General features: G+C 41.8%; 1 protein-coding gene across 2 annotated transcripts in view; it reads left to right on the top strand.

Annotated features, from left to right (window-relative positions):
* Positions 1–27,620, top strand: part of ptpn4a (protein tyrosine phosphatase non-receptor type 4a) — a 58,406-nt gene that overhangs the window by 4,859 nt on the left and 25,927 nt on the right. Inside the window, exons 2-5 of one of the 2 annotated variants that reach the window (XM_068572186.1) lie at positions 18,763–18,917; positions 25,903–26,007; positions 26,304–26,346; positions 26,889–26,967. In XM_068572186.1, coding sequence (XP_068428287.1) covers positions 18,780–18,917; positions 25,903–26,007; positions 26,304–26,346; positions 26,889–26,967 — 365 coding nt within the window. In that variant the 5' untranslated portion in view covers positions 18,763–18,779. Of the gene's footprint in view, positions 1–18,762; positions 18,918–25,899; positions 26,008–26,303; positions 26,347–26,888; positions 26,968–27,620 lie in introns of both variants that reach the window. The other variant, XM_068572185.1, reaches the window with a different exon arrangement.

Below are 27,620 nucleotides of genomic sequence, written 5' to 3'. Positions count from 1 at the left end.
TATTAATTTAGACGATGTCATTGAGTATTTTAATGTCTCAATAAATGTTTTTTAATGAAAGACGATACATTGAATTTGGCCCAGCATTGCAGTCTCAATATCCTTCAGTAATTAGAGAACACTCTTATGTTTGTAAGGTTTAAGCTCCGACTGGAAATATTAGTTTGTTTCCTCTGAACATCGGGACAAATGTGTAATATCTGTGTATGTTGTATGTTTTTATCAGATCAGGGTCACCTCTTCCGTTCCCTCCCTCCTCCCTTTCTCTCCACCTCTCTCTCTGCCCAGTCTTGGCGTATCTGGATCATGCATAACTAATCAGACGAAACTGCACATTATGGTAATGGTGTTCTCTGTTAGTGGGCAGTAATAATGGTTTGATTAGCTGAAACAGCATGTTATCCAGCCAAAGAGAGGAGCTAGAGACAGACCCCCTACTTCTCTCTCTCACTCACACATACACACACAAAATTATATGCTTTGAAACCCTCAGTTACATTCAAGTTTAAAGGATCCAGATAATAGCAGAGAGAATCGTGACTCGACATTTGTGCACAATATCTGATTGTAATTTTGACACCCTTATTATTAAGTGCAGCAGAAATCATGTCTTGTGATCCAATATTGCTGTAATGGCTCTAACAAATCTCCATTAGGCCCAACTTTCTGTCTCTGACATTGAAACAAATTACACAGTTACTGTCTTTTTAAATTGTTGCAGGTTTGTAGAGCACATCACATTCAAATAAACTCGACGTTCTGGGAAATCTCTCTAGTTTTTTATTTGCTGATATCCTAGTATATTGGAGTCTTGTTGTCTATCTTAATTCTTTTTTCAGACCTTCATCTATAAAACAAAACATTTGGGTTTAGTAGGAGGGGTTGCTGTTTTACTCTAGTAGGCCCACAAGCCTTTAGGCCCTGGCGTCATAGGTAGTGGTTATACATATTTGTTGCAATTCACCATCAGTGTCTGCCCTGTTACAAGTCACTTGTGTGTTTTAACCCAGTTTCTGAAAAATGCAGGGCTAGATTATACCGGCAGAGCCAAGAGATAAAGCTCGCTAGATTATAGTTCAGGGGCCACGTGAGATAGATTTAGCTGGCGTTGCAGAGGTTGGATTAAGACAGCGCGACATAAAAGATTAACATGATCATTGATTATTTCTGGACATGACATGGATAGACACAGAAAGGGCCTTCGGGTAAATGGAGGATTGAGAAATTTGGCTGGACCAGAAAGCCAACAGCACGAGATGTGGGGCAACTGATCAGCATCAATGTGTGGATGGAACATACCAAGCAGTAGTAGATGTTTTGTCCATTAATAACTCTCACAGTGCATTTAGAATTTCAAATGTTGTATATTTTTATCCTAAGGGAACATGTGTGGCTCTACATGTAAGCATTAATTATCAAATAAACAAAATGTCATTCCTACTGCTTCCTTCTTCTCTGCGACAAGCAGAAGTGCTCGTGTCAGACTCTCAGCTCATCCGTCCAGATGTCTCGAGACTTTGCAGGATTGTTACCAAGAACCAGTTTTTAGGTATTGCTGGTTCCTGATCCGTCAAAACCGCGGCAGTTGGTGCTGCTCTTGGTCGTTGAACATCATCTTCTCGAACATCAGCTAAAGTGGTCGGATCCAATACAACGGGGTTCAATTTATGTAAAGAGAACGGCAGTCATGAGGTGTGTGTTACAATGCTCAAAAGTGTGTGTGCACATTTCATCAATGAAATGCAACTGATGTCAAGTGTGCTCGATCTGTGTAGCCGGGATGCAACTCAGTGGAACAATACAATGTCAATTTGTGTTGTTTGGGATTTTCTTAGCAAAATGCTCCCTTCGGCTCAAGTATGTAAGCGAGTAGCTCAGAAATACATACTATGAATAGAGTCGCATGGATAAAAGTAAGGCACAATGCATGTCATTCAGATGCAAGCTGCCGGCATAATGAGGCTAGACTCAAAAATGGGGGCAACATCATGAGATCAGTCCTTTCCAGACCATCACTGCTTTGTGTCTCATTGTTGTAGAATAACCTCTGGATGAATATACCTGAACATCTCTCATCTGAAAGGGAGGAATCCTCTCCACTGCAGCCCCACCCCCACATTTACCCTCCTCAGGTATGCGAGTACAGCTGGCTCCGAACTCTTTACTCAAGAGTTATGCTCCAGTGCGTGTTTTGGCTTGTCCTTTTTCTTCGCTAACATCCTTACCACTATCCCCCAAAATGCACACAGCAACCCATGCCCTTCTATGTACATTTACACAAACATACACCATTTCCTAAAGGTGTATTCAGATTTTCTCAGCAAAGAGTTGTAGACCTTTTGCCATGTGGCCTTTTATAACCTGCTGCGTGTGCAACCTGAGCTTTGTGTATTTGTCAGCTTCAGAGTCTCAGGTCTGACTTTGAAACAGCTGCTTAAAGAGCCTTGAATACCTTAGGAGGTCAAAGGACACAGTTGCTTGAGAACGGTGGGTCAGAGACAAAAATGGATATGCTTCTTTTTTTGCCCTCATGAGAATGAGCCCTGGTTGAGATGTGACCAGTTGGGGTTGCAACGTGATGCAATTACTTAGAATCGTGTCTCTATAAAGTGGTGTCCTCAGAGGTTGTATAACCTGCCAGAAATAGGTAAAGTATCAGCACTTTAAGAGTCTTACATTGGTTACCATGTTTCTAAACCTTTAGTTTCCTGCCCTCTTTTTTAGAATTTGCAGACATTTTTCTGTAACATTTGACAAGCTTATTTCTGGAACATCAACAGTTTACGTGGTATAACCCTGTTGTATGCGCTGCCTGTTTTGCTTGGAAATGTGTGGAGGAAGCGCAAAGGGATTCCATATCCAACCCAAACAAAAACATAAAGAGCAGTCTAAAAACACAGGACATTTCGTGCTGCTGTTTTTATTTTATACTGCTTCCAATTTCTCCTCTTAAGGGCTTGTTTTCTATCCATCCATCCTTCTCTCCTTTCTTCATTTTTTTTTTTTACCCTTACTGGTCTTGAATTCTGGTCTACAGGACCAGATTGTTCAAGAACAGGTAGTTTGTAGTTTCAAAAAAAGCAAGAGGGAAATTATTGACAACATGCGTGGATATATCTGGTTACAAATGCTGATGGCCATGCTTTTTTTAGAGGGTGTGTCTGCTCACGAGAGCTTGGGTCACTGTGAACAACACACATGCACGTACACACACACAAATTCATCACACCTACCTCCATGTGCTCTGTTAACATTAGGGCCTAACCTTTTTCAACTTTAACTCAACACCTGAGGATAGGGGATGATCCTTTAGTTGCATTTAACAACCATGTATAGAAACACTGCAACTAGATAGTATAATAATCAGATGTATGTTGGAATAGAACCATTACAGAATGTTTGACAGACCTACCTTTTGAATGCCAAAAAGCCATCTGTTGAAAACGGATGACAGGTTATTTTGTTGAAAGGGTTTAGCCTACGAATAGTTGGCACTCAGAACAAACGACAGGGCTTCAGTGGAGGTTTAAAGGCAAGAAGCAAGACTGACCACCACACTAGGGCAATGTTGCAACTGGTACTGCTGCGCTAGCATGAACAGTCAGCTAACTATGGCAAGCTACGGTCAGTTGTCTAGCATCAACTGAAGCATAAAAAGTCAGCTAACGGTAGCAAGCTAATGTTTAGCTAAACATGACTCTAGCTAATAGGGGCATAAGAATACAGCAATTTTCATTAATATATCGATTCAGTGATCTACAATCCAGCATATCAGTGCAAAGGGATCTTGATGAAACATGTGGTGTAACGTTACACTCTGAGTATTTAATTGGTGTGGTGAATTAAACAGGAATCCATGAAAGCTTACTGTGAGATGGTAATTGGTTAAATGGATTGATCTTGTAGCTATAGATGGCCAAAGTGACATGCAAGTGAAATGTAACATGATTTAGATAAAACAATGAGTTTGGCCCAAAGCTAATTTAGTTTTTTAAATATGAACATTAGCTCTGTGTCGTTATTTCTACAACAACCTCTGGCCCTGTCCGTTCAGCCTTTAACTCATAAATATATCCCATTTGCCACTATCTGTTGCATCATTTTGATGCAAGAAGGTCTTGTTCATTGCACTTGTTGTGCGTTGCTTTAAACAAAGTTATGGGAAATAAGTTGTGCAATTTCAACATATTGGACAGTCTATCAGTGTGTCAATCTTTTCCATTTATTGATCCATTTTACTTTTGTCTGTCGGCTACTTATGTTTTGTATCAGCTTGGTTTTTCTGTGGGGCACGGGTCTAGATGTTTCTACGTTTCCGGCAGCCCTGGGTTTGCAGCAATTGTCAGTGTATGTGCATGTGCGTGTGCTTAAACAGGGCCACGGTATCCGTGTGCAGAAAGAAAGCGCGCAAAATGGACAACCATACCCTGAGAGAATCTGTGTGTGTCAGAAATGAGAACCTGAGAACAGGATTGTGAGTGAGAGAGAGAAACAGAGAGAAAGAAAGAGAGAGGGAGAATCAGGCTCGCTTGCTGCTATTTTCTGGGGCAGGCTATCAGGCAGCAGGGAGGGATAATAACAGAAGCTGTTACATTCTTGTGGTTTCTCTGATTTCAGCATGAGGCAGGGGCCTGGCTCTGGCTGACTCACCCTCTCTCAGCCTATTCGCCAGCATTAAAGCTACCAGCAAGAGCACAATACATGACATTTCTCGGACACTTTAATCTATGACACATTAATTACAGGACTATGAATCTCTGCATATTTTTGCACCTCTTGCTCATGCATTAACCTAGCAACTTATTAGCACCAGCTAAGCTAGTACTATAAGCAGTGGCAGTTTGTTTTGTTGGCTTTTCGGGCCATTTTGGGGCCAGCTTCTGATACTAGAGCTGAGGATATAAAATGTCTTGGGACACCATCAGTTGGGTTTCAATACAATTGCAGTGTATTGATTTTTTTTACAGAAGTCAATACATTGTTGTGATGGCTATCTGAAAGTATGACAACAACAACTATAATGCAGTTCTAGAGAAACGTATAGCTTTGTGTGCTGGTAAGAAGTGAGTATGAGGCTTTATAAGGTGATAAACAAAAGCATTAAGAGTGATTTCACAGAGAGTTTAGATTGTGTTAATAGCAAGTACTTGTTTATAGTACTTCAACTGTAACTTTCACTGTCCAAACTTGTCCAGTGATCTGTGGACATTGGAGTCCTGATAATTAAAACCTGACTAGTGTATTTTAGTAGAAAAAAGGGAAATGAAACAAATAAATCTAACTATCAGACCTAAAAACACAAATAAAAGTTTCTTCACAGCCAAAGATTTCAACATCACCCCAATGAAGCCATGCAGAGTCAGCGTGCATCTGTTTGTTTCTTGTGCTTAATACCTAAGTCGGTTATCTTTAACATTTCTATTCTCCACACCAGTACTAATATACTACATACTACTATATAACAGCAGTACTCTGCGTTAAATCTGTTTCATTGGTTCAGTTAAGCCTTCACTTAGGTCTGGGGTTGCACTAATCTTCTTTTGTAAAATCTGATTAATGCAGAACAGGCTAAATCAAGCACTGTTTAACCTGTGTTTGTGAAACCCGGTTTGAGGTTGTTATGTATCAGGTCAACGCTGAAGAGGAAATGCCATCTGCTTGGTAACATTACCACCAACACCAACTCTCCTGGCCTACATGTGCAACCCATAAAGCTTTGAAGAACATGTCATCCATGTAAATTACCGATGCAATTTAAACATCCTAAATGCTACAGAATACACTGAATCGTCTTCATAACGATTAGCTAACACTTTCGATTTTGATAAAGTATTTGTACATGCAAATGTACTCGTGTGGAAAGGCAGGGCCTATGTTTTGAACATGTAACAACTATGGCATTGTAAATAATATTATTTTTTTTATATTTAACCTCATGCTCCTTAAGGAGACGTGCACAGGCATGCAAGTTGTAGTTATAGTTTGGTAAGCTGCAACATGACTGTATAAAAGATAATCCATATATGGGACAAGAACAGTCCCTCTGTGTCAGGACTTTGATGACGTTGCACTGTGCAGAGTGATGCCAGCAGAAATATACTTAAAAAGCCTGGTAATGCTGGCAGGTTTGTATCCGCTGTTTTAGTTTAACACCTGAGAATTTACACCTTGGTATTTTGTGTGAAGCTAACTGTGGCCTTGAAAGGGATTGAGGGTTTCTGCCTTCATCAGGACCTGCATGAAAGCAACTAATTAGCGTCTCAAGTCTTATTTCTTTTTTTTTTAAATTTTCTTTCACCAGCAGCTTACATTATTTTCAACAGGAAGCGTCGTTCAGGCGGCGAGGTGATTGTCAGGAGGGCCCACGCTTTCCTGTTTTGGCCCTGTTTACCAACCACAATGTGTTCCACCCACATCCATCTCTTCATCTTCACCTCTTCATACAACCAGCGGTGCAGAGATATCCCCTAACACCTCTCCCACACACATGCTTCGTGTTACATGAGCTATACAATGCATTCAATCAAACCGTTTAATCATCAGTTCCACTCTTGAAATCTTCCCGCTTTGAGTTGCCTGTGTTGCAGCAGCGCCCGCGGCTGTTTTATCTCTGTGGTTTTATAGTTTGTGCTTAATCCACCTGAAGGTTATGGATTTTTATATTTGGATAGTTTATAGGTCTTCTGTCTTGAGTATTCGCAGTACTGCGAACCACACACTTTTTTTTCGCAGCTCATTTAAAAAAAATAAATAAAAAATGACACCCCACCAGCAGAAACGTTAAGGTTTGTACCGCCGCAGGTCAAAACCAGGCTGCTGTCTGACATATAAACGTGACATAAAAAGCCCCGTGGTAGACCGAACACGCCCTGAGCCGCAGCAGCAGTGCAACAAACGGTGGTGTTTTTCTGAATTAAGTCAAAAGCAGGCGATCATGTCTCTTCTTTTTTTTTTTTTGGAGAGCTTACTGTTGAAGTAATTTTGACTTAAAAAAAAGACGGCCATCATCACAAAATATCAAAGAGGAAGAGAGTGGTGTGGTGCAAAAATCCTTTTGTAAGCAAAATTGAGCAGATTATAAACCTGCAGAATGTCCCATCCTTAGACACACACACGCGCACACACAGTGTTTTTTTTCAGAAGTGAACATTTGTACTGAAGACACTGGACAATTCATTTTCAGATGTTTTAAAGCAGCCGATGTTGTGCATGAGTTTGTTTCCAGTGTGTGTTAGCACTTTGTACTGATGTATAAGTACACTAATGTGTATTTTACGTTTGTATTTTTCGTTGTGAATTACCAAAGTTTGAAGCGATTTGTCCTCGAACAGCGTAGCTAGACATTGTGGGTTTAAACCACTCGGCTTTTGAATTGACACTTGGATGAAGGACGGGGTTAGGCAGTTGCGTAATAATGCTAATGTGTTTTTGCATGTGTCTCATTAACATAACGCTCTGTACATTTTAAGCCAGAGATAAGAATCCTCTGGATGCATCCAGGAAGGGAATTAAATCACCTCTTTTTCCCCTCTGTTGGTTACAGTCTTTGCATATTGTGTCATTTGTATATTATATTGCGTTGTTCTCTCTTCATCATTTCTTTATTTAAATGTCTATAGTCTAAATAGGCCTGCAGGTTGACTATGAGAACACATTTTTAAAATGTAAAAAATGTATCAGGCATCTATTTTCAGTGCCTGAGCATGTTACTTTGCAGAGTGTACAGTATTGATGATATGGACACACATTTCAGTAAAGCTCCAGAGTTTCCTGGAAAATGACTGTTGTATTACCTCTAAGGATTAGCCTGATGAAAAAAGCCTTTTCCTAGTACTCCGTCCCTAACAACTCGCTGCTGATATGTCATTTTAAATGTCAGCCCCGGTCTAATTCTATTTCTCTGCAAAGAAAGAACATAGAATATCGAAGGCTTCTTCGAAAACGGGCTCGGGTAGAGTTAGGGGAGACGAGTAATGAACGAGATGGGTTGCAATTTGATGAGACGATTTTTCTGATTGGTTTAGTGTTCGAGCACCACGGCCCGAACATCTATAGCTTCCAAGAATTTCAGGGTTATCTTTAGGGTGCAGAGGATTAAGTATATCATGACTTTGTCACATGATGCAAGCCTTGAGAAACGCTCAGCATATTTTGTTACTTCAATGTTGACAAACAATCATGCCAAAATGAGTCTTCGCATAAAAAAAAAACATTTCCTTATTCACAGTGCATCTCTGAGAAGCAATTCAGGGACGTTGTTCTCAGTCTGTTCGGTTAGGAAGTGCCTTATTATTATGTAGTGTTTTCTAAGAGCGGAGTGCGCATTTGAAACCTCAATATCGCTCATCTTATTGTGAGAAGACAAAATCATATTTTAAAATAGTGTACAGTAACTCTGGTTGGCTGTATTTGTCTATTAATCATTATGTTAATATTCTAACAATTTGTTCTGGTCTGAATCTGTGCTGTTTATTTAAACAGTAGTTATTTGTCTAAAATCGAGTAATTCTGTCTTCTTCAACCCCAAAATCGGCGACGTTGCCAGCGGATTAGGCAGGGGAGTGAGTTAGAAAAGTTCCACACTTCTTGACAATTGGGTTCTTTCACTGTAAAACCTATGTGGTGCATTCAGGCCAAAGCTCGAGCTGCTTTCACATGATCAGCATCAGAGTGCTTAAAGCTGCGTAACACCTTTTTGTTATTCTTAATGTTTGGATTGTTGACACCCGACTCAGCAACTGCATAAGAAAATCACTCAGACGTGACCCAGTTTGACGAAGTACACAAGAAAATATCCTCCTGTGAAACCGCTTTAAGTTAAAATGCATGATGAACCTGCAAAAATGTGTTGAAATATCCGAATTTCAAACCAAATGTTGATTTATTTTCAGTGAACTGTGCCGTGGAGACATAGACATGTAAATGTCTTGTATTATATGAGCTTAAACAATTAAAATGCAAAAGAGCCGAAATCAGCGCTCCTACACACATGAATGTGTACGTGTTTGTTCTTTATGGTGCGTCGAGGGAGCTTTTACACTCCGGTGATGAAAGGCTGATTAACTTACTGCTTGTATTGATCCTATACGCCGTTAAACACACAGTCGCTGAGAGCGGTGGTTAAAGAATTTACACCACCCGGACACGTCTTTCATCAGGAGAATAACGCCATGTGCTGCGGTGAAAGAGGGCGGATGTTAAAATTTGATTCTACTCACCTCAACTAGTCACTGTAGTTGACCAGAAATGGTCCGCGGTCTACATGCATGTTACTAGAAGTAATGGGCATAATTTCACTTGTGTCTGTGTGTGAGTGTGACACCTGGCCTCCCTGCTGGTGGGGCAGGAATGTGCAGGGTTGAGGTGGATGCGGGTGGAAATTTGCAGCGTGCTCAAAACACGACCCCCGGTAACATTGAAAGGTGCCGGCGTCAGCAGAAAAGGAAAAATCAGGGGAATGTGCTGCTTTAATCAAACCGGCATCTCTGTTTCTCCACTTGCTGTTTTTCTCTCTCTCTCTCTCTCTCTCTCTCTCTCTCTCTCTCTCTCCCTCTCTCTCTTTCTCTCTCTCTCTCTCTTTCTCTGTGTGTGTGTGTGTGTGTGCATTACTGTGGAGAGGGCCCTTTTGTTGTATAATTGAGGTAACACTGTCCCACCCCTCTCACGTTTCCAATCTGTGTGTTCACCTTTTTTTTTATTTGAAATTCCGACACCTTTTCTCCCGCTTCTTTGCAGTTGTGGTAGATTATGGCCCATTATGTTTAAAATAATCCATTCTGACATTTTAATCTTTTCCTGATCCATGAACTCAGGTAAAGTTGACACTTGGGTTACCTTGCAAATTTGTGTTGAGGGCTAATTAAGTTAATGGGAGTTGTAGAAAAGCTCTGTAACGGATCTAGAACGCCATCTTTTTCTGCTGCCTGCATGACTGGTTACAGGTTTCTTACCTGTGTGGTAGAATAAAGCTTTGTGAGAAACAAACGGTGAGCTGTGATTTTAATCAATGATTGGACCGCGTGTGTGCTGCAGACTGTCGGTTGACTCTCGTTGCACAGCGCAACTTGATCACTGTTAATAAATCATTGTAAACGTTAACATTGGATGTCTTATGATGCTGCACAACGACAGGAAACTTGTATATATTTTTTATTTTTTAGATTTTTGTGCTCACATACTTTACAGAGGAGCAGCAAGTTGTTACTTGCCGTGGTAGCCGAGAGCGTGAAACCCTTACAATGTGGGTTTTCTCCACCACTGCCAGCTAGTCGGCCACGCCGGTGACATTTGTGCTGTATGACAATTCAAAACATGAAGTGGAGCCAACTTGTGCATGTTCATGGCCTGAGGGGACACAAACCTGGGCGTGTGTTCACTGCGGTTACTGTGGGGCTCACAGCAGCAGTTATGATCATAATACCGTTGATGTAATCAGAGACAAAGGTTTCCACAGCTGGACTCTTTTCTTTTCTTGAATATATTAAGATTGACGTGAGACACGGTCACCGAGCACGCTAGTGAAAATATGACATTCCCGAGTGTATTCATGAGCACGCAGCAGGTTTGGTAGCGTCTTAATCTACTTTTGGATTAATTATTTTGAAATCTCTTGATAAAATATTTTACTTCCACGGCCTTTACCGGTATTTGAGCGTCTTGTAGATTGAGAACCACAACCGTAGGAGCTGTAAAGGCTGTCGACGTAAACCATCTAATGAAATAATATATAGTCGCCGGCGGTTAGCGTTTCTTTGCAGAAGCCCCATTGATCAGAGGAATGTGCTTCCAGCCAGAGGGCGGGAACGCTTTTACAGAGAGGGAGAGGAGTTGTTTCTCCACCTGTAGCCGTTTGCAGCACTCTCTCTACAGCGGTGATTCACGTAAATAGTAGTAAAACCTTGATATAACTTGTCCTTTCTAACAATATCCAGTACAGGGTTTTGTTTCCACTATTCAAGGATGATCTGCTAAGTGACTCAATGGAAAGAAGGAATGTAATGTTACAAAGCTGTTTGAGGGCAGAAGAGTGTGCAGTAATTTGTCTCCTTGTCTACAGGAAATGCATTTTAGCAAGGTCAGGGGTGGAGGGGGAGGGGGGGTACTCCAGCAAGGAAGGGTATAACTTGAGGGGACATAAGAAGAAAGGGGAAAAAATAACTAACAAGCAGGTGTGGAGGAGAAAAAGGTGTAAGACCACTTATAGGAGCTCAAGTTGGAGGGGAACATTGACGCTAATGAGGGCAAGGAGAGAGGCGAGGAGAGGAAGATGTGGATACGATGGTGGTGGTGGTGGGAGGTGAGAGGACATGAGAGATGCATCTAAAGGAGGGAAGTCAAGTACTACTATTGGACCGGAAGGAGCCACTTCTGCGTCTTTGATTCAGTCTTAATTTCTTTGACCGGTGTTAACGTTTTTATGAATGGCTCTGTTGTCTATATGTGTACGGACGTGTGTGTGTGTGTGTGTTTAGATGACTTCTGCCTGCCACTAATGACTATAATTTGCATAATGGCCTCCCACAGGCCGTACTGACAGTTAAATCCAGAAGGAGAGGAAGGTGGGGAAACGAGGATAACGGAAAGCCGTTGTCAGGAGAAGGTTTCTCTCTTTTTCTTTTTCTTTCTCGACTAAAAATGAGATGCAGCACCTGTGTCTTTACATTGTAGAATTTAATAAAATGACGACGCACGGGGAGGGTTAACATTAAAAAAGAAATGGTCATTGTACTGGAGCCGCAATCAATCTAACGTCTGTCTGTGGTCGCGTCGACCTTTTTCACAAGAGAAATGCTGCAAACAGCTGTAACTAATGACATAATGAATCGCTGCATTACGCTACTGTACTTGATGAGCCAGATCCTTTAGTGTTAATCCACCTGTGCTTTTTCTGCCATGACGAGTCAAAGTTCCTGCAGTAAAGACACAAAGCAGACTGATGACACCAAAGTTATGGGTGAAAAGAAACCTGTGTGTGCGTGTGAGTGTATTTATATTATCTTTTTCCCAATATAGTAAAGCAAGAACACCCAGAACTTTATGGAAAATATGGGGCATTTCTTTCAACATGATAGACAAAGTTTGAGAACCAGTGAAATAACATGTTGCAATCCATTTTCCCTCCGTCTACATCCTTTAACGTTTAAGCTTACTGATTGACTCACCTGGTTTGACCCTTGTGGCATTCAGTTGGATAATGTTTACTTGCACTGGCGTTGGCGTCGGCCCTCTGTAAACACCACGGGGAACATAATGCATCAACCCTGTTGTACAGTCGAGATCACAATGTAGTATTTCTAGTTGGCAACAAGTTTACCACCTTCACCAGCGTTTCAATACAGTCGCACAAGTTTAAATTCAATTCAACTTTTTTTTTTAACGATACAGTCGGTGATTGAGAATGTGGCTTGGTTGAAAAAGTTCTGCGACATCAAAACGTCAATTTAAAAGAAAAAATTGAATACATTCCTATCTTTCACTGAGCTCTGAAACCGCCTAGTGTCCAGAAAAATACAAAAGAAGTCATTCAGACCTCTTTCGTTATCCATTTTCATAACAAACATGATATTGATTGAACAGTAATACCAGGGTACAAACTACAACATTCAACAGCAGTTTAGCAACAACTGCCACTTTGTATGAAGTTGTATTGGACTTGTTTTATCAGAACAAATGCACTAAAGTACAAATAGAGCATACAACCGAGTTATCGAATGACACTCCCTACAACATCTCGGGCTGTTCATCAGCTTTATCTCATGAAGGAACAGTGAAAGTTACTGTGAAAGTCACTTCTTATTGCGTTGAAATAAATAAATATGGGACCGTAAGTAGCCGAGGACTGAATCAAGCGGTCTAATTTCTCTAATCGATGCGGTCGGACCGGCTGACTCTGGCTTTTTATTCATGCTCTTAGAGGCTTATTGCATAAGGATTCAGTGTTCAAGTTCAAGCAGAGGTTTGCAGACGTTTGCAGCTGTCCATCACTGAATTGTGATGCATTTGAGACCAAAGATGAGGAACCTGACTTGATATTCTACTGTCATACTGATCAGTAACCCTTTTTAAAACTTAAACTGCGCTTTCAAATGTAGTTATTACCAAAGACCGGGTCGGGACCCACAGGAAGGTGGCAAGAGATATCCATAATTTCTTCTGTGGTATTTTAACATTCAGGTCTGCGATATATCTTTGAGCCCCATTAGGCATGCATATTTGTATTTTTCTGATAATTGTTGCCAATTTATATCATTGAATCAAAGAAAGGCGTCCTGTTTGTTTTCACTGATGAGTCCATTCTCATTTATTAAGTATTCAAAATGTTTGTCAGTTTTCAATAACACATGCATAAAACACAGTGTGTGAAACATCAAACGTATATCTCTTCATAATCTCTGGTATGCCTATTCAAGAGAATACTAGGGGAATTTATTACAAAAGTTTTGAATATGATGAATTAGGTGGCTTGTCATGTTTAAAAAGTGGGTCCCAAGAAAAAACGTTTGTGAAACCCCGTAATTGAACTGGAGAATGCAATGCAAAGTTTAAGTACTTTCTGTACGGTTCTGTTTTCATGCATGTGCTGGTCAGCACGAAATATGAATTTTTGTACTTGTTTAGAAAAATCAACTCCACTCAGAGACGTACAGTGCAGCTTGTCTCTGTTTCTGGAAGACTTCACCATCAGTTCCACATAGGGCGAACCCTGAAGAAGGTCAAGGGTCATTCGCTGCCCACATTCCTTAATCTGCAACCTCCCTGGCACCCCACCTCCCCCACACAGAGACATTTTAAATGCTTTGTTTGAATCTGTCAGCCACACACACACACACACACACACACACACACACGAGCACAGACATGAAACAGCACTCTGTCTGCTGTTGTTGGCCTACATAAAATAAGTAGAATTAAAGGGATCATGCGGGGTAGAGGGAGGAGGGAGGAGGAATGTAGATGGAGGAAAACAGGGTGCAACACCAAACATTGGGAGGGAAAGGGTGGAGAAAACTGAGGGTAGGGGTCTGAAGGAGAGATAGAAACAGGGTGGGTGGGTGCAAACAACAAAAGTGGAACAGGAAGTCTTATTTTTCTCCCAGGTTAAGATGAGATCATGGGTTTCCCGTGCCTCTTAGTTTATTTTTTTTTAATTGCATTTTTCATTTATATGTTCCTTTTTTTTAAATGTCATGTGCAGAAAGAGAGAACAATCTATGATCCTCTCAAGTAGTTTCAATCATTTATTATGAAAACCCACAGCGTTCCCAAGCTGTCGACACACACACACACACACACACACACACACACACACACACACACACACACACACACACACACACACACACACACCCACACACTGGCACACATCTGTAATTGACCACCTGTTTGTCTGTGGCCTAGTTTCCGCTTTATGAAACGCTGTGGAGCGGGGATGTATAATTCCTTTGGGATCCTTAACTCTGAGCCTCTTATTTCAGTTGTTTTTAAAGCAACACAAAGGGACAGAAATGCCAAACATAGCATGTCTTTTGGGGGGGGGGGTTTGGAAGAAAATTTGGGGTATAAATAGAAATAGTATAGGTTACGGTTAGTTCATTCATCGTCCCATATATGAACTGGGAAAATAAGTTGCTTATCATGAAGTATTTTCCTTTTTTAAGACTTTTATTCTGTCGGTATAAATAACAAATAGTTCAGTCAGAAGTGTTTCACTAACTTTTTCTTTGTTTTTTGTTGTACTTCTGTGTTAGTGTGTGCAAGTATATCCGGATTCAGTGGAGCTGCACAACAACCTGATTTGGATGTTAGATGACATATTTGCGTGCGTGTGTGCCTGTGTACAGACGGCAAGGCTCCAGGACCGTCTGTGTTTGCAATAAGCTGAGAGAGCCAGAGGAGCCCACCACTGAGGGAAGCTTTAGGGGTCAAAACACACACACACACATACACACACACACACACACACACACACACACACACACACACACACACACACACACACACACTCCTGCCTGTTTGTAAGCTCTGCTGACTACAGGAAGCAATAATGGTAGCAAGCTTCCGGAGTTCCGGAGGCTTCTCTCAGGGGAGTGTGGCCGTCCTGTCCAGCTCAGCAGAGCAAAACTGAAAAGAAACACAGCCGAGCAGAAAACGATAGAACATTTGTGATGGAACACGACAATGATATACGGCAGAATAGGATAGTGAAGAATACAGTAGAGCGGGACTGGCGCAGGGACAATGTTAATGGATTGAAAACAAAATGCAGCCAAACAGAGAGTATCAATGACATCGTGATGTAAAGGATCAGCACAGACGTCACACCAAAGCCGACTCCAGGGACTGAGGGAAACATAGTGCCAGCTTTTAGATTCACCAGTAGTACTTTCACAATATTCTTTTAGTGTTCAGATCATTTAAAGTCACGTAGAGGTTTTATTTTGGAGAGGGAAATTGTGATTTTTAAGTGGTTGCGCACCACAGAGATGATCCAGTCCTGTTGTCCGCTGTCTTCAAATTGTCTTCAGCTGGATGGCAGGAAAATGTTAGAACAGCAAGAGAGCAGGGAATCCTGTGGAGAGAGAGTCTGCGTGTCAGACCTCATCATCTGTGTAGCCTGTAGCTGTTCCACAGTGTGAGCCAGTGATAGCGTCCCCCTCGTCCTCCCTCCCTCGTCCTCTCTTCGTTTCTTTCTTCCTTTCTTCCTTCCTTCCCTGTTTCCTTCTGCATGGCTTGATCTCGGCGTTCTTCGCTGCTCATCTCGCTGGACTGCTCGCTCCGTTTCCCTCCCGTCAGTATGAGCCTTAGCCTGCGTCTGAACTTAGGTACTTGTGCGCTTGCGCACGTGTGTGTGTGTGTGTGTGTGTGTGTGTGTGTGTGTTGTTCGGTTGACCGTCGAAAAACATTTATCTCAGCGTGACCTACAGCGCGACCACCATCACGCCCGGTTGGATTTCACCTGCTAGCTGTCAGCCACCGAATCCCACACTTCCTGTCATGCGGCTCAACAGCGTCTCTTTGTCAGAGCCTCTAAATGTGTGTCTTTTTCATCTCCCCTCCCCCCCTCTCTCCCTCCTCCCAGGGTTTCTCCCAGGAGGAGGTGTCAATAGAGGTGATAAGCATCGACACCTGCTGATCTGAATCAGACAGACGGATGCATCTCGTGGTGCGATCCAAAATCCAGTTCCAAAATGACAACATTGAACGACAGCGTCTCTCTCATTATCTATGCGCAGTGATGTAACGCCTCAGCTCTTTTCCTGTGTGGGTTAATGCTGTATTCCATATCGCTGTCACAATTTCCTCTGACATGAGTGAAGTGGGAGATCTTGATGTCAGCAGAAGGGCTGAGAGAAAGCTTGCCAGTGAAAATACTAGAAGTGTTAATCTTACAGAGATGTTTTCAAAGATACACAAATATCTATCATGGATGTACTCTTGTTTCCCTCGACTCATGAGAGGCTACATCAGTGTTGTTCCTCTTACTGCTTGAGATTCCCGCTCCATATTTTAATGAGTGAGCACAACATGTTTACGACACAATCACACAACACACACTGTGGTGGCCTCCTCAACTATACATTTGTATGTGCGTGTGCAGTGTGCACACCATCTGCCAGTGGTCACAGGGGTTTGTGCTGATGTGTGGTGACAGGCAGCTCAGACATGCAGAGAGCCGTCCACATATACTATATACACACAAGTACGCGCACACAGAGCCATCGTTACAAATACAGCCGCTCTTGATGACAGGGCCGTGACCCTTGTGGGGTTATTGTGTCTCCTGTCAGGACAGATCACCAAAGAATAATATAAATAAAACAATAAAGCAGGAGGTGGACAGAGAGGACACCAATCCAACTGCAGCGACATATGTTACCCGACAAAATGAAAGGAAAGGGAAAACACTGCTGCGACAAGAGGATAACAGAAAGAGCTAGCATGTGAAACACTCACATCACAGCATATAGCCAACATTGTAAGATAATATCAAAGCATTTTTAGCTGTATACTTTACAGTTGAGTATGTTTTATTATTCTGAATAAAATATTCTAAATCTGAATAGAACTGTAGCCAATAAGAATTATAATAAAAGTATTAAGTTTAGGGAAATAAGTGTATTCGCTTTCTTGCTGAGAGCTGAATGAGAAGACAGATAAAGAACATATGTATGTATTTCTCTGTACGCTAAATGTAAAGCTACGGTTAGCTTAGCTTCACCCAAAACAATTAAAACAGGAATCTCGGCTAACCTGACTTTGTTCAGAGGAAACAACCTCAGACTGCCAGCCTCTAAAGCTCACTAATTAACTATTTATTTCATCATTTTTTTAACCAATAAACGAAGTGTAAAAACAACACAACAGCGGGGTGTTCGGGTGGGTTATGTGTTTCCTGGCCGGGCGCAGTGACTTCCTGTTGCTTTTTCAGCAAAATGTTGAAGCATACCTTTAAGTAATAGATCACATATGTAAAACATGTAAAAAAAATATTAAAAAAGCACCCCATTGAATGTTTGTACGCAGTATATTCCACCACCAATAATGCATACAAAAAAGTAAATAAGCTGTAATTCAAATTCCTACATTTTGGGGTGAAGAGTTAGATTATTGTGCATTCTTGTGCTGCAGAGTAAAGATTTACTGCAAAGTATAAGAATATTATATTATCTGTGTAAACTTGGATGTGAGCCACATGCGACCAGTTTGCAATCCACGGAGACAAGGAAAGCAGTCAGACGTGGCCTCAGTAATAAGGGCCTTTGGTTTGTTGTAAATGGAGCAGCTTCAGATTGAATTATTGTTATTTATTCCCATTGATAAGCAGATGGGGCACCCTCGGGCCACCAACTAATCGCCTTGACCACGCCAAGATTCAAGATATTTGTATTGTCATATGCACAGATAACAGTTAGTCCGTACAATGAAAAGCTTGTTTTGCCACACGCAGAATTACAATAAATCATTAAGGTTGAAAAAAAGAAAGAATTAGAATCAAGAATACAAAAAAAAGTATTGCTAGAAATGCTAGTAGTGTAAGAAAATATGTAAGATGTAGCATGAGGCCCACAAATATGACAACATGCGACGTGGTGATCGAACTCCTTCTGAATAGATAGTCACAAGTGTGAAGTTGTTTTAATAATGCAGTTCAATTTAAACAGTTTTTTTCGTACTTCTACATGTCACGTGAAGGTTTAAATACTCAGATTGTGGGTTTTGCTGACTTTCCACGTGCAATATTCCCTCCTATTGAATATCCCACACAGTCATATTTTTACATCATGAAACGCGGAGGAGGATCGCACACGTTTTTTAAATTTTTTTTTTTTACCTTGTTTGCTTTTTTTCCTCCTCTTTTTCTTCTCATTGAATTTTATAGTAGCTTGTGAGTGATTTAGTGCTGCGCGGCTGTATAGTTTCCACATCCCCTGCTTGCCTACTCATTGACATTCTTTTCTCATGAAGCAGTCAGTCTCTGCTGCCTTCGCCGTGCTTGTACAGGCTTGCCTCGCTGCGTGGCTGCCTCCTCTGAGGCAGAGTGGAGACAAATACATTATGCTGTACTGTACATTGGCTTTTTGTGTTCTTTTATAGACAGATTAAGTCATTTCCAAATGGCGTTTTCAGCACTCTCGCTCGCCTAAGTTGTCACCAAGTATGTGCACATTACAAGCATTGATATAACGCCGCTCAATTTATATCCCTTTGTTTCTCTCACTCATGGTTTGCTCCTCTCCGCTGTGTGTTTTTTGGTTGCTGCAGACCCTGGTAGGAGCGTGATGAGCGCGCGCTTCCACTTGCCTGCTGGCAGATCCTACAATGTCCGGGCGACGGAGCTGGAGCGAGACAGGCAGCACACACAGGTTGTGTGCAACATACTGCTGCTGGACAACACTGTCCAGGCGTTCAAAGTCTGCGTGAGTATACCGCTCTCCCCTGGTCTGTCCATATCTTGCTTTTAGATTTCAACAGGCTGAAATTGTTCATTTAAGATGCTGCAAATGTGAAAACTCCTTTGTTACCCATGTTAACTGTAGGTTTGGCGTAAGTCACATGATGCATACTGCTGTTCTAAAAGAACAGATGCTTTTCACACTGTGAAGCGCAGCTCCCCATGGGGGGCACAGAACTTGCTTAAGAATCTTTTATACTTCATTTTTAAAGTAATCCAGTGATGGGTATCTGTACATCCAATGGTACATTGCCAACAGAAACTGTCATTCTAAAATTTGGCTTCATGTTCATCTTCATTCATAACAACTCATACAATAAAAACGGCTGGCCGATTTTTGTGAATATCTAGACGTTCAGTAAACTGTGAAGTGAGGAAGAAATGAGTCCTCAAATAATCAGAATAACTCGAACAAAACCCTCCCCTTAAAAGACCAATGTTGAGACGCTTTCCTCCCTCTCAAAACCTTCGTGTGTCTCACTGTTTTGCAGACGTTTAATAAGCAAATAAGAATTTCCGTAATATCGTGATGAGACTTAAAGATTTAAATGTCCTTCCTTCCGCCGGTCTCTTTGGCAGATCAGGCGGTCGGTCTTCATCTTGTTTTACAATCATTCAGTCGCACGCAGTCGCACCTTGAGGGGTGAGACGGACAGAATGTGTGTTGTGTGTTTTCCGCCCCAAAGCCAGATAACAAGTTGTGCTCGTGAGCGTCGTTACAGTCGCCTGTCTGTCGCCTGTCTGTCACCTCGTGTGATAACACTTCATTCTGCTCCTCTCTGTCTTGATGTCTCTCTCTGCCATCTTGTGTTTGATCAGACTTCTGACAGCACGAGGAGGGAAGTTCCCTTTGTGAGTCAGAAAATCTAATTCCTCTAATAACATCCCCTCTGACAGATCACATCCTGTTGCTGTTGAGGTCCGTGTGCGAGTGCATGTGAACATGTGAGTGCATGTGAACGTCTGTGTGTGTATGTGTGTATACATATACATAAATATGCACTCTTATGACTGTCATTCAGGTTGGTTACAAAACAAAGTTGTTTTTGTTTCTTTTTTTTCTCTCTTTTTTTTTTTTTCGAGAAAAGTGGTTGACGAAAGAGAGAACACTTTTAACTTTGTATGTTTTTCTTACAAGCTTGTAAGCTGGGTTTTCCCCCCCACTTCCTGACATTCTTCTGCTTTTTCTGCGGTTCCCACCAACAGGCACGGTATACAAATTAGTGTGTGAACCGTATATATAACATCACATAACATTTTTGGAGGGACGCTTGACGAACTTTAACTTGCTTCATACATCATGTTCTCCTCATCGATGGATACTTCAGACATTATTGTGGATCGCCATCCTACACAGTTTATTTGATAAAACCGCTCCTCTCCATTTTCTTTCTTTACATTTATCCTTGTGCTTTTCTCTCCCTCTCTGCTTCCTGCTCCAGAGCCCCTCACCCCCCTCCCTTTCCTCTCCCTGCCTCTTGAATGAATGAATGAATGAGTCGGTCTCTGTCAGTGTCATTGATCAGAACCCTGCAGCAGCACTAACTTCCTGGAAAGACGAGCCATCCTGAGCGCAACAATACTTCTATTGATCCTCTCTCCGGCCCGACTGGCCTTGAGTCGAGCGGAGAGTGAAAATCCAGAAGCGGCTACTTATTGTCATGGGAACCGTAGCGCTCATGGTGCAGGAAGGGGTGTGTGTGTGGGGGGGGGACACATGAGGGCTTGCACTGATGATCTTTATAGATGGGAAGTCTCTGGCTGAAAGCAGCATCTAGTGTGGCGTTAAGGCTCGATAGATGACGAGAAATAATAATCAAAAAAATAGAAGCCCGGCCCACGTACTGACCCACGCCTCTACTATTACAAAAGCGGGGTCAGAAGCAGGATTTATTCCGAATAAGATGCCGTGCAGCTGTAACCTTAGTAACCACTAAACGCCACATAAACATTCAAGCTGTCTGCAAGAGCTACTTGGTGGTAATGAAGTGGCTCTTAATAATGAGCGGGTAAGAGCAGCAAGAGGCAAAGTTAGGCTGCAAATTACGTGGTGGAGCTGAACCATTCTTTCTTATTTAACTGTCATTTCGCTAGTCCCACTTTACCGAACTTTAACCGGTGACTTTGAAGGCCACACTTTGTTCAAGACGCATTACCTAAAAGAATACAATCCTTCAATCAGCGTTCCATCTTTACAGTCATGTGAAGCGTTCTCCAGCGCAGCGCTGCAGAAGCTAGCTGCGTATGTCTTCCACTCGATATGTTTCTTTCCCTTCAGCTGACCAATGACCCGTCCTCTCATTAGCTCATTATTCTTTGGGTGCAGTCCTAATATATTAAATGCTCCAATAGTTCGCACCGGGGGAGCAAAAATATATAGACTTCGGCTGCGGTTGTGTTTTTGTAAAATTATTTGAATTATGTGTTCGACTTTGTATAAAAACTGTGTGTTTGTGCTTGTTGCACAGGTGTGGCTGTGGGATAGCTCTTTCTACCTCCAGAGATGGGGATTAGTTCGGGTAGAATAGGCTCAATGTGCTCTACTCAAGTTATTTCATCTGTAAATTATTTAGCATCCCAAAAATACATTTAAGAAGATGTTTTTGTCGAGGAAGTTTAAAGAGAAGATTTAATCCATGAGACAAATGTCTGTCAATACGTATGTCCGTTCTCAGGAACACATTAGTTAGACGCATTAATATTTCTCCACATTTGGGACAAGCGTCCACTTGGACTTAAGGATGAACTTATTAGGAGGTCAGAGGTTAAGGTCTCTTTTTAAAATCACCTCCGTCCCATTATATCTACTTTATATTGTTGCAAAAAAACCTCAAACAACTGCCTTTATTAAACTGCCTTGCCATAAATAACATGTGGCATGATATCTTGATAATAATGAACAGAGCCTGAACGCATCATAATGTAACTGAATGGAAGCTCTGTACTTTAGCTCTTAGGTCTCCTCCTGCTGATTTCAACACAAGTGTGTTGTTCACAACGTAACATTGTCAGTGATCGGTGACTAAAGAGCGTTAATGCCGATCCTCTGCAATCACATCTTTACTGAATATCGTCCGATAACTTTATTTCACACTATAATGGTCAAACTTAACTTATCGGCGGGTCACTTGTGTGCCAAACTGTGAAGGAACCGTACGGATCACGGATTCAGCTCCATCACAGGTGTCGCACGTAACCTGCACCGGGTGTGTTGTTTCCGTGACTCAGTATCGAGGACTAAAGTATAACCGCTGTAAATGTTTGTCTATGTGTCCGTGGGTCGACATGTAGTCGATGGTTAGTGATGGAGCGTCTTTCAAAATTGCGTGTGTGTGTGTGTGTTTTTGGGCACAGAGCGAGAGGTAGATGTAAACGGCGCCTCCTTCCCGGAGTTCTCTTCCTGTCTGAACAAGCAGCCTCACGCATTCCTGATCTTCCATCATTGTTCAACACAAACACGTACAAGCAACACACATTCAGCTGTTTCCAGTGGAAGGAAATGAACAAGGAGGGGAAATAAAAGTGACACATTTTGCCTACGCTTTTGTTATCGTGCAGTAAAAAAAACACCCAACCAAACAAAACAAACACTGTGATTTTCCCCCTCAAGCATTACTTTGGATTTCAGGTCCCTCTGTTGTGATTGATGTTTGGGACTCTTTCCGCCTCTAACACTTTAAAGAAACCCTCGGGGTGAAAAACGTATCGGCGCATCTCCGCTCTCTGATTGCACTCAATCACCACGTCTTCCTCTTCGCTCTGCGCTCTCGGGCCCACGGACACTCTCTCAGTCAGTGGTGCTGCTGGACTGATGAAGATCAACACAAAGAGCGTTTGTGTGGCACAACCGCATCGTCAATCACTCCTCTCTCTCACTCGCTCTCTGTCTATCTCCCCCCTTTCTCTTTGTTGGTTTCTCCTTGGTTTTGTGTTCAGTTATTCTTTCCATCTTTGAGTGTGATAGCCCGTGAACCCTCCAGTGTTGAGCTTGCTGCTCTAATTTGTTGTGCAAAAGTTCAGAGAAAGAATTAAAGTGTGTGTGTGTGTTTGTTTTCTCTGTGTGTGTGTGTGTGCCTCCCTGTGTGCATGTTGAGTTTTAACAATGGATTTCTGTTTGCTCCTGCACTGGCGCCGATTGCACATTTGGCTGGCATGCTTTAAGAATACCAGAAGAGGCTCACACACACACACACACACACACACACACGCACACACACACACACACACACGCACACACACGTATATATAAACAGACACACAGAGTGACGATGGGTTTCCTGCGAGCACAGTATAAAAAGTGCACAGAGGGCTCCCACATTAGACTTGAAAAGCTGCTCGATACAAAGGAGAAGCAACACACACACACACACACACACACACACACACACACACACACACACACACACACACACACACGCACACACACACACACACAGTATCTCACACACGCTCTATGAATAGCCTTACATGGGAAAACGTCATGAAAGAGGCTCACATGTTTTTTCCCTTCCTCATTTGGTTTTACCTCAGTCTGCAAACTGCTCAGCTGGTTGAATCGTTACATTTTTTAGTTGCTTTTGTTCCTCAAGCAGCAAATAAACTGACTAGTTAAGTGAATATATGACACGATAGACAGATATCTTCAGTCCACACAAGTATTTTGTGATAACGTTTGAACACAGACTTCACCAACTTGGTGTGTCCCGAGAGACTGCACGCAGTGAGTCTGTGCATTCAGTCGGATTGAGTCAAATTCCTTCGCCTAACACTTTCAAAACACAGAAGTATGAGATGTTTTTGAACAATTTTCCTAATTTGACTCAATTGTAATCATTCAAACATTATAACAATAGTAAAGCTAAAGGGTAAAGGGGGGGTTGAGTCACTTAGTTTTTCTGTCAAACTAAGGCTTTGATAGCAGTAGATTGTGTGTGTGTGTACACACACACACACACACACAAGCAGAGCACTAGAAGACTGCCGGTGATCCTAGAGGGCTCCCATGTCAACTGTCAGCTATCATTCTGTCGTTCTATACACACACTTTACTCATGCATGCTGGGCTGTAAAAGTGTGTCACCAGGGTAAAGGGGAGGTGGGTGTGTGTGTGTGTGTGTGTGTGTGTGTGTGTGTGTGTGTGTGTGTGCTCCCATGGGAGCTCTGATGGAGTTGCACACCAACACTTTCTCTTCCCCCCTCAAAGTCGCGGGGAGGATCGGGTGTGAATTTCTGCTCCACTTGTGGTCCTACAGTTTATCCTCTCGCCCATCCTACTCTCCCGTGAAACGATGTGATATTAATAATGTGTTTCATAAATGATTCCTCACCCTCTTTTAGCCTTTCATCTCCCTTTTCCCTCTTTCCTGCTTTTCTCAGCGGGTCAGGGACTTAAAAAAAAAAAAGAAAATTTCCAGCCTCGGTTGTTGTAAAGCCACTGCTCCAAACTGTTACAAAGACATTTTACCCACTAATTTAATAATAATCCAACTGTATTTAAGATAAAAAATAATGTAGATGAGTTAATTTTAGTGTTATTATCAGTTCAGTGAAGAACCTAAGGCATGAAGCGGCACTGAGCACTTCCTGTCTGCAACTTTTGAAAGCAGAACTTAAAGATGACTTAACCGCGTTAAGCACACTGTCATTGCTTTACTGCGTTAATCACCTCCCTGAGCTCTCAGTCTCTCGCCCTCTCTGTTCCTCTTCTCCGTGTCTCTCTATCATGCCAGCTTGACCACAGACAGACAGTGGTTTCACTGTTCTGTGTCTTAACTCTCTCGCCGCGGTGCTTTGGTTTTTTTTCCCAGCGCCAAGTGTTCCTACTTCCTCAACAGTCCGACTGTTCTGTATCCGCTGCTTTCTAATCTCGTGGCAGTTTTTCATCAAACGCTTCGCCCACGCAATCGCGTCTGTCTATTGATCAGATTCTAGTTAGTTAAAGGCAGCGAAAAAGTTGAATTGTGAGAGTTTAACATTGAATCTTCGCTTCTGTGCTGCGGTTTTTCATTCAGCTCCCGTGTTACTGTGTGATGATGTTGACTTCTAATGGATCTCTGGTGTTTTTGTGCGACTGTAAGATGATATGTGACGATGAGATGCCAAGTCAACAAATGTTACTGTTACTTTAAGACAGCTGGTGTATGTGGCCACCGACATATGGATTTGTATCCATATGTCGGTGGCTTTAGAAGTCCACGCGTCTCTGTATATACATTTTTTATGTAAAAATGTCATGCTCGCTGTTTTTTTTTTTTTTCGGGCTGTGTAACTTGATGTCAGATGGCATTACACGGTCACTGAGCAAACCATGTAGCGAACTAGATAAATATGCGACAAAAGCCTAAAGCTACTCATCAACTTAATTTCTTATACACGTTCCTCCCCACGTGGATAGAAGGATGTTAAATCAGGTTTAACATGGATTCATTTCATTAACCAGAATAATCCCATTGAGATATTGGAAAATCTCTTTTTTTAAAGAGGTTCAGGCCCAAAAAAAAGCTGCATAATAACACAATAAAACCATTCAAATCCTACAAAAGAGATGACAGATTTAAAGCATATTGCATCATAAACATCTTTTTCAATCAGTCTAAGGTCAGTTAAATCAGTCAAATAAGCTGTCATCCAGTTTTTAAAATATTTTCGTATGCTCATTATATAAACTAGTACAAAACGAGGGTCCAAAAGGTTCTAGCTTCTAGGAAATGACGTACCCACCTGGTCACAGCTGCTGATGGCTTTTGCCGTCGGTAGAGAACAAAGACAAGCGGGATCTTAACTCTGTGAAATATTTCTGTGGCCTTTTAAATTATTTAGATGCCTGTTTCCACGGTGACCTTTTCGTCGCCGAGAAGTCAGGGAGCAGCGACGAGGCGAGGATTTGACTGATCTGGACGTTGTGTCATGAATTCCCCACTCACTGTGTTTTCTATCCCTCTCTGAAGAAGTCGGATCATGGCCAGGTGTTGCTGGACGCTGTCTTTAAGCACCTGGAGCTGACTGAGAGAGACTACTTTGGCCTGCACTTGGCTGATGACTCCTTAGATTCGCCGGTCAGTAGGAAGTTTTTAATCTCTGCGTGTGTCTGTGTCTGTGTTTGTGTCTACGAGAGGACTCGAGTTGTGTATTTGGATCAGTCTTCACACATGAATTTCTATCTAGAATGTACATTTCCTGCATGTCACTGTGTCAGTATATTGAAGTGTTTGTATTCACGTGAACAGTGTTTTGAGTACTTCCGTCAGGTGTGCGTGTGTGTGTGCGTGTGCGCCATGTGGTGAATAATTTAGGCTGTGTAGCCATACAGTGGAAGGTGTCTCTAAGTGTCTCTCTTATCAATATTTTACAGCGCTGGCTCGATCCGAGCAAGCCCGTCAGGAAACAGTTGAAAAGTAGGTGAAACCCACACAACACGCCACTTTAACTAACACGTCCAGGTCATTTTTCAAAAACCCCAGTGCAGGTTAAAAAAAATAAATAAATTCTGCACCACCACCAGCAAAAGTCTCCCGTCTACACGGTGATTTAAAATTCTGAATCCGCCGTAAGCAATTATTAAACTTCATTTCAACTCGGCTCTGTTTTTTGATAATGAGTAGTAGAATTTGTAACATGGAGAGGAATCAAGAAGTAGCCCTCGTGTGAAACGCGGTGCTCCTCCAGCAACGCTTGAACCGAGCTTCAACTCAGCTTTTGTGCCGAGCGATACATTCATTGAGGAATAACCACAGGATATAATATGTTACACACATGGAGCTAGTACGTTATGTTTGTAGAAATATGTAAGTGTTAAGATTTTACGCTTTGAGTCGTTAAGTCCACTTTTCTTTATCTCCTGTAAAAGTAGAAAAAATAAATATGAATCCAGTCTTGATGCACAATTCACTGCCTCATTGTGTTTTCTCCTCTAACTGCTCGTCATCATTTCTTGCAGGAGGCTCTCCCTATAGCTTGAGCTTCAGAGTCAAATTCTTTGTGACAGACCCTAGTAAACTTCAGGAAGAATACACACGGTAAGGCAGTTCATTTTTAAAGACCGTTATATTCTAGCGACCGTCGTATCACTTTACATCACATCCAGTTTGTGATGAACTACTTTCTGTTGGACGATGAATTGTCCCAGAAGTAAATGCGATAAACAATGTTATTGTCTTTTTTAAGACTCTTTAATGGCACTTATATAATGACAACATAATAGTGCAAGTTGACCCTTTTTAAAAGGAGCAGGGAACTTCCTAAATAAATATCACAATACAACCAAAACAATAAATACAATACTTCCATGCTGACTCTATTCTGGCATAATGTCAGCTAAAATATTGGTTACATTTTAATGTAAAACAAACACAATAAAAATATCAAGGTCATTAAAGAATGGAGGAGATCAAGTCCATTAAGTGTACGATAACATCTTTATCGTGACGGACCTCGTCAAAATATGATGATGCATGCCGTGCAGTCGTTTATTCCTTTTATTCAGAAATAGAGAACAGTGACTTTGACTACTTGTGTCTCGCCGTATCGACTCTCAACCAGCGAGAGTAGAGAACAAATACAAGTTGTTGAGTAGAATTGAACAAATTTACTGAGGTTCAGCGCTACATAAGGATGCAAATTGGGTCCATAATGTCCCAAAGCTCATCATGCCAGGAGGAACATACTGTAT

This window comes from Clinocottus analis, unplaced genomic scaffold (assembly GCF_023055335.1).
Source record: "Clinocottus analis isolate CAN_PGR_092001 unplaced genomic scaffold, fCliAna1.0.p SCAF_12, whole genome shotgun sequence".
NCBI classification, from domain to species: domain Eukaryota; kingdom Metazoa; phylum Chordata; class Actinopteri; order Perciformes; family Cottidae; genus Clinocottus; species Clinocottus analis.
Note: the sequence above shows the minus strand (reverse complement) of the source record. Positions and strands in the feature narration are given on the sequence as shown.